At 42.0% G+C, this 13,708-nt stretch overlaps 1 protein-coding gene across 1 annotated transcript in view; it reads left to right on the top strand.

Annotated features, from left to right (window-relative positions):
• MICALL2 (MICAL like 2) overlaps window positions 1–11,290 on the top strand; it is a 150,328-nt gene extending 139,038 nt beyond the window's left edge. The window contains exons 16-18 of the mRNA XM_073636751.1: window positions 1,840–1,954; window positions 7,297–7,346; window positions 9,763–11,290. Coding sequence (XP_073492852.1) covers window positions 1,840–1,954; window positions 7,297–7,346; window positions 9,763–9,863 — 266 coding nt within the window. The 3' untranslated portion in view covers window positions 9,864–11,290. The remainder of the gene's footprint in view (window positions 1–1,839; window positions 1,955–7,296; window positions 7,347–9,762) is intronic.
• The last annotated feature ends 2,418 nt before the right edge of the window (window positions 11,291–13,708 follow it).

Here is a 13,708-nt window from a genome sequence, read left to right on the forward strand (position 1 = left end):
ATTAATGCTCGAAAGCCAGCTTCCAGAACTATATATTATAGAGTCTGGAAGGCTTATGTTTCCTGGTGTGAATCCAAGGGTTGGCACCCTCGGAGATATATCATAGGCAGAATTCTTGCCTTTCTATAATTTGGGGTAGAAATTAAATTGGCCTTAAGTACTATCGAAGGCCAAGTCTCAGCTTTATTGGTCTTATTTCAAAGACCACTTGCTACTCATTCTTTAGTCCGGGGCTTTAAACAAGGGGTGACATGTCTTAATCCGCCCGTCAAACCTCCCTTGAACCCTTGGGACTTAAATTTAGTTTTGTCTGTGTTACAAAAAAACGCCATTTGAACCGATACAACATATTCCCCTAGTCCTTCTGACAAGGAAGTTGGTATTTTTGGTTGCTGTATCCTCAGCAAGGAGGGTTTCAGAATTGGCTGCTCTTTCTTGTAAAGAGCCATATTTGATTTTTCATGAGGACAGAGTGGTGTTACGCCCTCGTCCAGGCTTTTTGCCAAAAGTAATTTCAGGTTTTCACCTGAACCAAGATATTGTCCTGCCATTGTTTTTTCCAAAACCATGTTCCAGGGAAGAAAAGTCACTACATTGTCTTGATGTGGTGAGAGCAGTGAAAATCTATTTAAAGAAAACTGCTCAGATTCGTAAGACTGATGTCTTATTTATTCTGCCAGAGGGAAATCCACTGTCACAAAGTGCATTCGGCAAGTAATAAATCAAACTTATGTTTTAAGGGGTAAGATTCCCCCGTTTTAAGTTAAGGCACATTCTACCAGGTTGGTTAGTGGTTCCTGGGCAGTGCATCATCAGGCCTCCATGGCTCAGATCTGTAAGGCCGCAACTTGGTCTTCAGTGCATACATTGACAAAATTTTATCAGGTGGATGTAAGGAGGTATGGGGATATTGCCTTCGGGTGCAGTATGCTGCAAGCAGCAGTATAGATCCTCAAGTCTGGGTGTACCCTACGTGTTGTTTCTCCCACCCCTCAAGTGGCATTGCTTTGGGACATCCCATTAAGTAATTTCTTAAGGCTCTGTGTCCCATGATGTACGATAAAGAAAATAGGATTTTTATTACAGCTTACCTGTAAAATCCTTTTCTTGGAGTACATCATGGGACACAGAGGTCCCTCCCCTCTTTTTTGGGATTTAAGTATATTGCTTTGCTACAAAAACTGATGTGCTCCTGGAAGGAGGAGGCGTTATATAGGGAGTGAACTTCCTTTGATTGGGTTTACCAGTGTCAACACCTGAAGGTGGCCTATAACCCATTAAGTAATTGCTTAAGGCTCTGTGTCCCATGATGTACTCCAGGAAAATGATTTTACAGGTAAGCTGTAATAAAAATCCTATTTTTCTGTTAAGTTGGGCTAACCCTTTAAGTTTGTGTAAAAGTAGGGTGTCATACCACAGAGCCCTGTACAGTAGTTGTTTACTTTGCCCATAGCTTTGGGTTCTGTTATTTGATACTGTTATGGACACTCAGAAGCTGGGAGACAGTATATGTTGTTACAGTCCAGCAAGTCCAATTGGACTTGTATGTGCACAGACTCTGGGTTCTTCCCCATTTTGTGGAGTGCTGCTGAACCAGAGCCAGTGTGCCCAGTGCCAATTTCACATCAAAAATCACCTGGTTGTCATTTTTAATTATTTCTTCATGTGCTCAGATAATCTCATATCTAATGTTCGCTGCAAACTTTTGTTTCCACTGCCTAGCTTACATTATAATCGGCACCTCATTCATGTGCCAAATAATCCTTCTCTTTCTATAGCCATCATTGGGGATTGCCTGGTTCTCTGTATCCTGTACTGACTTTTCCATGTCTTTTTCAGACCATCTGAAATCTCCAAGAGACAAAAAGAGAGAAAGTGAGCTTCTGGATAAATATTTGCTGATTGTGAACGATCGTAGTGAGATTATTGAATGCCTGGACGAAGATCGATTACGGTGAGAAAAGTTTCTCCTATCCTGCACAACAATGCACTCTTTCTGCATTTACTACAGCTGGTAGCCCTGAGATCAAGTGACATTTGGGTGCTTGGTAGTGACCGTGACCATGATGTGGAAACTATTTTCTGCTCTTTGCCTCCACCCTTGGACTGCTGTTAGTGTGAACGCGGAAGTTGGAACTGAATGCGGCTACCGCTAGTCTTCATGTCGGCAGTAATCTGGTATTCAGTGTTACTAAATCTCAATACATCTAGAAGAAGGTTTTAGCTGCTTGCAGATGGATTAATAAAACAAATTATCAAATTATTGGCTAGCAAAGTTAGAAATAATATTGTGCAGCACTTAAGAGGAATCAGAGTTCATATATGACCAAGGGGGTGGAATTGAGGAACTGAACTCAAATCTTTAGCCCTATAAAAAGCAATAGTTAATTGTACCTGATGGCTTGGAATCCGCAGCTCACCACAAAGGGGCGGACCTTCCTAGACAAAGGGGTCACCCAAATTGGGAAATTGGCAAATAGGTGAACCAAAAAAGCACCCACACAAAGTCCTGTCCAAAGAGTTCTATATTCTCTTCACAAATGGCAACAGTTCAGCAAAAGTCAGGCAAAATGTTTCAGGGATCCAAAACCCCTTTCTTCATCAGGAATTGAAAGTAATGTCATGTCAAGAAACCCTGGACTTCAAAGGGTTTTAAAAGTATTTATAGATATAAAATCAAGTATTTACACCAGCAAGTTATTACAGCGTCTGCATTAACCTTCTGGTGCAATACTTGATGTTCTATCTAACTGTAAAAGTAACTGTGATCAGCCCTTTTGCTGCTCCAACTGCTCTGCATAGATGAATGTGAATTGTAATTGTTTTTTTAGGGCTTACTGCCATTTGTCATAGCTCATTGCATTGCCTTATTGGGAATAAATCCCTTTACAGGCATCCAAAGCCAGGTAAAGAAAAACTGTAGGCAGGGCTGAATTTTCCAATAGGCATAGTAGGTCTCTGAATATATAGTAGGCTTAAAGAGGGAGTAAACTTCCCTTACTGACTTTTACCTATAGGTAGTACAAATATTTCCTAAACATGCACCGTTTAGGAGATATTTACATTACATGCAGCCAGTGACATTACTGGCGCATGCGCTCTAAAGGAATGGCCACCAGTGCTGTTCCTTCCGAGCCCTGTGCCGTGAATGTGAGCTCCTGCGTGCGAACCTGGATGCAAGACAGGTGAAGATGGATTCGGCTGCAGCGCTGACATCACAGCAAACACTAGAACACCTTTGTTTTAAGGTAAGTTTCACATAATGTGATAGTATGCATACTAGCACATTATGACTTTACCTTGCAGTGAAAAAAAAACATCCAGCAGTATACAACTGCTTTAATTTTTCAATACTGCCAGAAGGTGAAAGCTTCACTATTTGACTGCTGGTCGCTAATAAAGTGGTTATGAAGTCTAAACGGTTTATCAGATTTTTTTTTTTTGACATATGTGTCCTGTTAGGGAGATTTACCTTCACTTTCCATCCCATAGACAAACAGGAAGTGAGCGGAAATCCCTGCAAATTAAGAAAATCCCTTGAGGTCACTAGAACTAGTATCCCCTCTATTACTTCTATAGTGACAAGCCAATATTTAGGATTTCTTTTACTTTCACTTTCAATGATAATGGTAAACAGGATAAATAAAGTGAATCTCCCTAACAGCACAGACAGCGATAAAAGCCAAATAATTGTTCTAATTCCTCTGCACTCTATCCAAAACTAAAAAAAAAACGTTTTGTACTTAAATTATACTTTAAGGCATTCCCTGCATTAAGGTAAAAAACGCCTCACTACCTGTTACCCCCCCCCCAATCACTAACCACTTACCTGACTTTTCTCACCAATCCAGCATTGTCCCAGCTTCAGTGCCACTCGCCCTGGTCACACAGGAGACGCTGAGGGCAGTGGGAGTCAAAGGTTCCTGCTGCTGTCAGTCAAACATTTGGGGGCTTGGCTTACTGGCGCTGTGTGTCTATGGATGCAATCAACCCAGCTCGGGAGCGCCCCCACATGGGTGCCCCCCCCCCCAGCACACTTGCTGAGGGGGCACCTGGGGGACAGCACCGGTGAGGGATCACCATAGAGGAGTTGAGGGACCATGGTGTGCAATACCTTTGCACAGAGCAGGTAACTATAACTTTGTTTTTTTAAATCCTTTCCTTTAAATGCCCTTAGAAAGTCTCCATGTCTTTGTGAAAGGCTGTGCTCACCAAACCAATACCAGATGCAGTAGCAGTCTCTTCTGGCCAGCCAGCAAAGACAAGTTAGTGGTGAAATAGGTGGCTCTTGCACCATAGATCAGTATGCTGATCGTTTTGTTAGTCAGCACATCTTGTTGGAGCATGCCCTGCGACCTCTGGAGTAGAAGCACTCTATTAAAGAAACAGTCTCTAAATCTTTACATGCCGGCACAGCAGGGTTTAGAATTTTACATTCTCCTAATCCCAATTTATTTGCCCGGTTCATTTGTAATGTCTATAATGGCAGCTGATGTTCTTCGAGTGCACTTGACCATAAATGTTAAATGATGGGTGTTTTTCATTCTAAAGGTGAACTGGTTTCTCTTTCAGTGTCTCTATGATCCTATGAATTGTTATTTATCTGGAAAATAAAACCAGTAAAACCAGAACAACAAGTTATGTTCCTGCATCTCTTATTGTGTTTTATTGGAGTACTTTTAAATAACGGCAGACTGAATTTATTGGGGGTGATTTACATCCTCACTTAGCCGAGTCATCCTGTTTAAACATCCAATTATGTGCAGAAGAAGTTCACAGAAGTATGTAAACAATGTACTTTGTAAATCAGTCTTGTTGCATGATCTTTATCAGTCAGGCTTTTTTTATATAATAGAAGTGTAAATATAAGCCAGATCCCTGTGACCCCCCCATATAAAAAGATTGGAACCTCCTGCATTACAAGAATACCCATTCACATGCAAGGTAAAATAAAATTTAAAAAAAAACAGCATTTTTGCTGCACATGATTGGATGATGAAAGTCACCTTTTGCTTTTGCTCATTTACTAAGCTCTGGAGCAACTGCACTTGTAGAGTGCACAGTCTATTTGTCATTATTAAATCAACCTCACTGTATCATGCACCTTGTAGCAGATCATCAGTAGAAACTTTAGGGAACTCACATATCAAGACATCTCTATTAAAAAAAATATACAGTATCTCACAAAAATCAGTACACTCGTCACATGAAAATATATAATAAAATATTTACAAAAATGTGAGAACGCTCAAGAAATGACACTTTGCTACAATGTAAAGTAGTGAATGTACAGCTTGTATAACAGTGTAAATTTGCTGTCCCCTCAAAATAACTCAACACACAGCCATTAATGTCTAAACTGCTGGCAACAAAAGTGAGTACACCCCTAAGTGATGATGTCCAAATTGGGCCCAAAGTGTCAATATTTTGTGTGGCCACCAATATTTTCCAGCACTACCTTAACCCTTTTGGGCATGGAGTTCACCAGAGCTTCACAGGTTGTCACTGGAGCCCTCTTCCACTCCTCCATGATGACATCACAGAGCTGGTGGATGTTAGAGACCTTGCACTCCTCCGCCTTCCATTTGAGGATACCCCACAGATGCTCAATAGGGTTTAGGTCTAGAGACATGCTTGGCCAGCCCATTACCTTTACCCTCAGCATCTTTAGCAAGGCAGTGGTCATCTTGGAGGTGTGTTTGGGGTCGTTATCATTTTTGAATACTGCCTTGCAGCCCAGTCCCCGAAGGAAGGGGATCATACTCTGCTCCAGCATGTCCCTCAATGAACTGTAGTTTCCCAGTGCCGGCAGCACTCATGCAGCCCCAGACCATGACAGTCCCACCACCATGCTTGACTGTAGGCAAGACACACTTGTCTTTGTACTCCTCACCTGGTTGCCGCCACACATGCTTGACACCATCTGAACCAAATAATTTTATCTTGGTCTCATCAGACCACAGGACATGGTTCCAGTAATCCATGTTCTTAGTCTGTTGTCTTCAGCAAACTGTTTGCGGGCTTTATTGTGCATCGTCTTTAGATGAGGCTTCCTTCTGGGATGACAGCCATGCAGACCAATTTGATGCAGTGTGCATCAAATGATCTGAGCACTGACAGGCTGACCCCCCACCCCTTCAACCTCTGCAGCAATGCTGGCAGCACTCTATTTCCCAAAGACAACCTCTGGATATGATGCTGAGCACGTGCACTCAACTTCTTTGGTCGACCAAGGCGAGGCCTGTTCTGAGTGGAACCTGTCCCGTTAAACTGCTGTATGGTCTTAGCCACCGTGCTGCAGCTCAGTTTCAGAGTCTTGGCAATCTTCCTATACTCTACGCCATCTTTATGTAGAGCAACAATTCTTTCTGTTCAGATCCTCAGAGAGTTCTTGGCCATGAGATGCCACGTTGAACTTCCAGTGACCAGTATGAGAGAGTGAGAGCGATAACACCAAATTCAACACACCTTCTCCCCATTCACCCATAACACTAACGAGTCACATGACATCAGGGAGGGAAAATGGCTAATTGGCCCCAATTTGGACATTTTCACTTAGGGGTGTACTCACTTTTGTTGCCAGCGGTTTAGATATTAATGGCTGTGTGTTGAGTTATTTTGAGGGGACAGCAAATTTACACTGTTATACAAGCTGTACACTCACTACTTTACATTGTAGCAAAGTGACATTTCTTCAGTGTTGTCACATGAAAAGATATAATAAAATATTTACAAAAATGTGAGCAGTGTACTCACTTTTGTGAGATACTGTATGTATGTATATATATATATATATATATATATATATATATATATATATATATATATATATATACATACACATACCTTTTACCCAAGGCTGTTCTTGGTGTCACCAGTCTTTGCTTGTCTCCATTAATAGTGGCTTTGAGTAGTCCTTATTGCTGCACAGGACGTCACTTGTGTAATAACATATTTGCAACATTCTGTGCTAAAGTACTATAAGCCCAGGCCAATGTGATAACGCTCTCCAGGGGGGACCATGACATCCTTGGCTCAGAGGACGTGAGTTGAATGAGCCCAAAGGAGGAGCTCCATCTAGTGGTGTAGAGGAGTTTCCTCGGGGTGGGGGTGGGGTGGGCAGCACCAGACTGAAGGTGAGTATTGCAGCCAAAGCGGCTTATTCTTTTAACCCCTCAACACTTTATCTCAAGCTTAAAAAAAATGCCTTTAGGTACACTTTAATGCGTTATCTGACACTAGTAAAATGATAGAAAGATGATTCAGCGAATGAATATATGCTTGTTTTTTTTACAGTGAAAAGGAAGAGGATGAAATGATGGAAAATATGATCAAAAAACATTCAGGTGAGTGCTACCTGCTAGTCATTATCTAGAAGCCATGTATGATGTATTTCTTTTAGATGGCAATAAACACTATAGTATCTTTTATGTTTAGGCCTTGCGCAAATGGGCTTTTAGGGCAGTAAAACATAAAGTTTGGGCATATTTCCCCACCTGTGAGCCACAAGTGCTGCTTACAGCCGCCCATAGAAATCAATGGCTATGTACGTGTATACGTTGGTACATGATACACATGTGAATGGATATAGGACCCTGAATGCAAACAGCTTGTGTCCAGCATTGTACATCTGTATATCATGCGCATGTTTTAGGCAACTGTTGCATATAGCCATTGAACTCTATAGGTGACTGTTTGCAGCACCTATGGCTGCTGGGAGGGGAAACAAGCTACATTTTATGTTATGTGGCCCCAGGGACCCATGTGAATGGGGCCTTACATGCTAGTTAACGGGACCACACTACAACTAGAGATGTACACAATATTTAATGGTTAAAAGTCTGCTAATAATCAAGTGAATAAAAAGAACACTGTGGGATTTCCCAACAAGAGGCCAGAATAAAAATGAGGCCACTGCTATAACATTATCTATTATTATACGTTATTGCTGCCAAATAACACATGAGGCTTGATTTACTGAGATAAATGTGTTATTATAATATCACTAGGCTAAGTTCACACTAGAACGCGGTGCGGAAAACATTTCCTACACCGTGTTTAAAACACACTGCAGTTGCGATCTGTAGCGGGTGTCAATATCAAGTTAGCGACGCCCCAAAAGCAGTTTTCAAATGCATTTGCCTGCACCGGATTGCATGGCACAAAAGTACAATGCGATCCGGTTACACTTCATTTTCAAAAGTGGTGCATGCACCAGTTTTGGTGCAGTGCAATGCGATCAAATTGCACCCCAATAAATCCCATTTGAATAACGCAGGAATTCACAGCACATTCCTGTGTGATTCATAGTGAGAACCGGGGGGTTAAGAGGATCGCAATGCCGGGCTTCCAGATTTTGTGAATGCTATGATTGGCTGTCACAGCAGGCACACGTTCGGAAGATCTCGATCGCAAGTATGCATTGGGAGCTGCCCATGACATCTTAGTTACTGTGCTGGGAGCACCCAGAAAAGCCGTTCTTCATGGATGCATATACCTGGCCACTCAGCATTGCATTAAATCCCACCCACCCAGGGGCTGCCTTTATGCCTAAGGCTGCTGGGAACACGTTAAGGGGTGATAACCTATGTAGTAAACTTTGACTTAACTTTAATATTAATTTTATTATCACTAGTAGAGGTAAAATGTGTGTTTTGTGATTTGAAATCTGAGAATAAAGTAATAAATAAGGTGTACTATCAAAGGAATAATGCAGAAAAAGAAAAAAAACTGGTTTGTCAATTGAGCCTATGGTCAGAAATTGCCCGGCCAGGATCAGTATTAGATATCTACTATGTTTTGTTGTGAGATTCCTTTTTATCCTTCCCTTTACCCTCTCAGCTTCCCCAGTCTTTAAGCCGGCCAAACAATTATAGATTTTTTTTTATCCTTTCAGCCTGCAGACATAACAAAAGAGATCTAACCGATTCCTCTATAAATGCTAAATAGCAGATGGACAAATCTCTCCTGGTGGCTATTGTATTGTGACAGCCCGCTCCTTCGACTTTAACAGTGCCTGCTTCTGATTGGATACAGAAACTGTTCAGCTGACAATTTTCCACCTGGTTTGTTCAACAAAAGTCTATTATACAATAGACTTTGGTGGAGCTGAATGGTAGCAACAGGAGCATCCATGACTCGAATTCTGGCTGATTCAACATGCCTTGGCCACAATTTGAGCTCTGTGTGTGGCAGTCTTAACTCTGTAAAACTATAACAAAAAAGTTAGGCTTAACACCTTTTTTATGATTTCTTTGCCATGAGAGCCTATTTGGTAATACTGATTGCTTTCTGTGTACTATCCCATCTAAATGAGCAGAAAGCAACTCAAAGCATGTTTAAGTGAATGGGCTAATGAGAGCTGATTTCTGATCGATTGTCATTATCTCTACTCCATTAAGCATTGGGCTAATATATCTTAGCTGTGGTCTTATTGTACTGGTGCAATATTTTCTCCTGTAACATTCAAACCAGTACACCCTACGCTACACTGATATAATGGTGGGGCTTGGTTGATCAGCTGTAGCATAGCTGTGAGTCAGGCCACTTGTACTGAGATGGTCCAGTGACACAGACAAAGAGGGGATACGCTGGTCCTGCAGCTTGGGGATGGGGTTAGCATATCCCTTCAGTGGAAAAGGTAATTGTTACAAAACCTTAAGGAAATGGATAATTATGGCACACATCCTGCAGGAAGCCAGGGCCCCTGATGGGTTGTTACACTGTGAAATATGTAACATTCAAAACTCTTTTTCTTTTCAGATACTCAACAGAAGCAAACCCCTCCAGAGCCAAACCTAAAGAGAAGATCACGCTTGAGCTTTACAGGCTGGTTAAGACCCAAGGATAAAAATAAAACCTAAAGAGGGATTGCGTTGGACATGATTAGTGATGTGCAATAAGTATATGACTTTTTTTTTATATGGAAACACTGGATCACAGTTGACACTACAACATATACTATTCTGAGCTATCACCTGCCTGAACTGTCCAGGCCCTGCAGCCTCTAGCTCATTGAGCCTTCACTGGACACTTAATATGACAACTGTGAATATGCCATGTGGAAGAACCTCTTAAATTATAGTGCCCTGGGCCAAATTAACTAAAAAGGCCCTAAAGCTTTGCCTACACAGAGTGCAGTAACACGTTCAATTGAAATCTGCCCCCTGCAGCAGTTTTTACTTCCATCTGATCCCATGCCAGGACCAAGGAGAAAGAAACCCGTGTAGGCTCCAACTCCAGTCCTATTTAGAGCTTACACAGAGCTGAGGATTCCTTCCTCCGCCCCCACGTGTCAGCGCTTGGTGCTTTAGCAAAAGAAAGTGAGTTACATGATCTGCCATACCCAGAAATACCAAAAAGCGAAGGGAAGATGTGAGCTGCTGCAGGGGCTGGCATCAACATAAACCTTCAATGTTTCTTATTATAAATACACATTAATTTGAACCTGTTGCAATGCTGTGCATTTTGCCACATTTGGAAGTTTTGCGCCTGGTGCTGCGCTGATTTGCCTTAATGGCTCACAAGACTGTGCTTCCTGCTGTCAGCTGTCTGAGAATTGTGCTTTTAGTGTGTATGAGTTTATATGCAGTGATGTATCTACCAAGCTTTCACAGAACTCTAAAACCTCAGAGCAAAGTGACTGGGAATTACTCAACTACTTCTCTGTGAAAGTCGCCATGAATTCTCCCTAAAGATACAAACATGGGAGCAGTGACTGCTGCTTTGGTTTTTGATCTGCCAGCGGATATCCACATCCTTGATCTAGCTCTACCAAGCAACGAAGGTAACCATAAAGCACTTTGCTCATATTTTAGTGCTCTTGGGAGGGACAAGTATGGCATCCAGCCCTGCTGCAGACAGCCCATCAAAGCCAATGGCAGGCTGCAGTTGGATGGACCGAATGCTGTACCTAGTAGGGCCTGCGTTTAGGGCCCTGTGCATTCAGGGATGTGTGCAAGTCTACCAGTAACAGCTTCCATTTTATCACCCCAACAGATTCCTTATGATTTGTACCTCCTGAGTTAGTGATTGTACTATGTGTGTGAATAGTCAAGTCCCTGCTGACCTAGATTAAAAGTTCTAAGCCCTGGAGCCCACAATCACCCAGAGGACTGCTACAATCCCTGAGATCTTCTCAGCCCCGTGACACTGTGTTTCTGGGTTGTTTTTCCGGGAAGTAAATACAGGACTCTGATGTTTTTCTGCACTTTTACTTAAACAAGCCATTGTGTATTTCATTTTGTATCTGAACAGAGTTTGTCTTTTTAATAAAACTATTATTTTATAATGTGGTGCTGGATCTGTTTCATTTGATGATCTTTACATTCATCCACAAGGAAAGCTAGGCAGAACTCTATTGCAGCCATCTCCAAACTGCGGCCATTTGCTTGATTTTATTCGACCCTTGGGGCACTATTCTATCCACTGACACCAACAATGGGGCACTATTCCATCTATTCCATCCATTGACACCAAAAATGGGGCCCTATTCCATCCATTGACAACAACAATGGGACACTATTCCTTTCACTGACACCATCAAAAGGGCACAATTTCCCCCCACTGACATCAATGATGAGGCACAATTTCTTTCATTGACACCAACAATGGGGCATAATTCCTTCCATTGACACCAACAATGGGCCATACTTACTTCCACTGGTATCAAGGATGGGGCAGGATTTCTTCTATTGACACCAACAATGGGACACTATTTCTATAACTGACATCAATGATGGGGCACTAGTCCTCTGACACCAAAGATAGGGCATTGTTTACTCCCACTGGATTCCAGGACATTCTCTACTTCCACTGGTCATAGTCCAAAGTCTGAAGGACAGTAAACTGGCCCTTTGTTTAGAAAGATGATATCCAAGGGCCCAGCTACAACCTTCATGCTCCTGCAGTAAATCGGAGAGATGGCACAATCAATCAAAGCTGTGTACCTCCTGTCACTTTATAAGGCACCTTGTAAGAAGTGTGTCTGATGGGACGGGGCAATGACTGTACATATAGTGTCAATTTAATATATTTAGCGCTTTTCTCCCTAGGAGTTTAAAGCCCTTGTTACCTGTTGTAACATGCAGCCATCTTAGCAATGCTTTGTAAAATATTGTACTAGTGAGTTTTTTTTTTTTTTTTTTTTATTTAGACAGCAGCCCATCACCTTACCAGCATGTCTTTAGAATACAGAAACTCACGCAAGGAGAGGGGGAACATGCAAACTCCAAGCAGATAGGAGTTGGTTTAGTAAAACTGAAGAGTGCAAAATCTGGTGCTGCTGTACATGGTAGCCAATCCGCTTGGAACTTCAGCTTGTTCAATTAAGCTTTGACAAAAAAAAACCTGAACGCTGATTGGTTTCTATGCAGAGCTGCACCAGATTTTGTACTCTCCAGTTTTAGTAAATAAACCCCATTGTGCTTTGACCAGAACTCAAACAAAAGACCCAGTGAGCTGAAATTTTTTTTAAATGAATGCAAAGTGTTCTTTGATTGGACGAGGTGAAGAGGCAGTGGGGTGATGCCACAACCCCCACCTCATCCAACCAAAGAGCACTTTACAATCATTAACCTCCCTGACGGTTTTCCCGAGTGTGGCTTGGGGTTACATTTCAGCACCATTAGCGGTAACCCCGAGCCACACTTGGCATTACATCTCAGGATCCTGGTGCGGTATACTTACCTTGTCCCCAGGATCCTGCGATGTACCCCCCCCCCCCCCCCCCCCCCCCCCCGCTGTGTCTGGTGGTTGTGTCCTCCTCCGAGGCCTCTCGGAGTAAAAATCATAACACAGTACTGTAATCTTACAGATTACAGTACTGTATGAAATTATTTCACATCCCTTTTGTTCCCAGTGCTTTGGCTTATACGCTGCATGCAGTTTTATATTACATATACTGTTCTTTCTGCCTGGAAACTTGAGATTGTCCATAGCAACCAAAAAGTGTCCCTTTACGTCCAAAAGTGGCTTTAGACCAGCTAGAAAGCAGCGATAGTAAATTAGAACACTTGCAAAATTGAGCGATAGTGAATCATGGGGAAATCTATTTTATTATTATTATATTATTATTTTTTTTCATTATTTATATTTATTTATTATATTATAATTTATGTTTTTGTGTTTCAAACTTCATCATACCCGGGATATCTACTAGACTCTTGGTGGACAGGTCTAAGTGTGTTATTGTTAAAAACTACAGGCCTACAATATAAAACTCCAAATTTCCATGCAAAATAATTGTACCGCTTTCAGCACCTAAAATCCGAAATAATCATACCGCTAGGGAGGTTAAGAAAATGCAAAGAGTTCTCTGCATGGCACCTGTGCCAAGCAAGTGACCTTCTGTGTTCACGATGAAGCAGGGCAGTCCTGGAGGGCACACTGATTCAACACCTTTATTTGTAAATTAAAATCCAACAGTCAGTCCATATGATGTGGAGGCAGAGACGGATAGCTAACGCAGTTCACACCGTGTGTTGGTGCTTAATCATAGCTAGTGTGGCATGGTTTGGCTGTGCATATAAATAAGGGTAGATTGCCAATCAAAATAAATTTCATAGAAATCACCCTCTCTGCACAATCAAAGCATGAATGAAAGACATCCAGGGGAGAGCCCAAGAGCAGGTGCAAGTATGCGAAATCATATCAAGGACAATATACACAGGGCAGTCACTCGGCACGGGGCCAGAAAGTTAGCAGAGGT

The sequence above is a fragment of the Aquarana catesbeiana genome, linkage group LG06 (assembly GCF_042186555.1).
Source record: "Aquarana catesbeiana isolate 2022-GZ linkage group LG06, ASM4218655v1, whole genome shotgun sequence".
Taxonomy (NCBI): domain Eukaryota; kingdom Metazoa; phylum Chordata; class Amphibia; order Anura; family Ranidae; genus Aquarana; species Aquarana catesbeiana.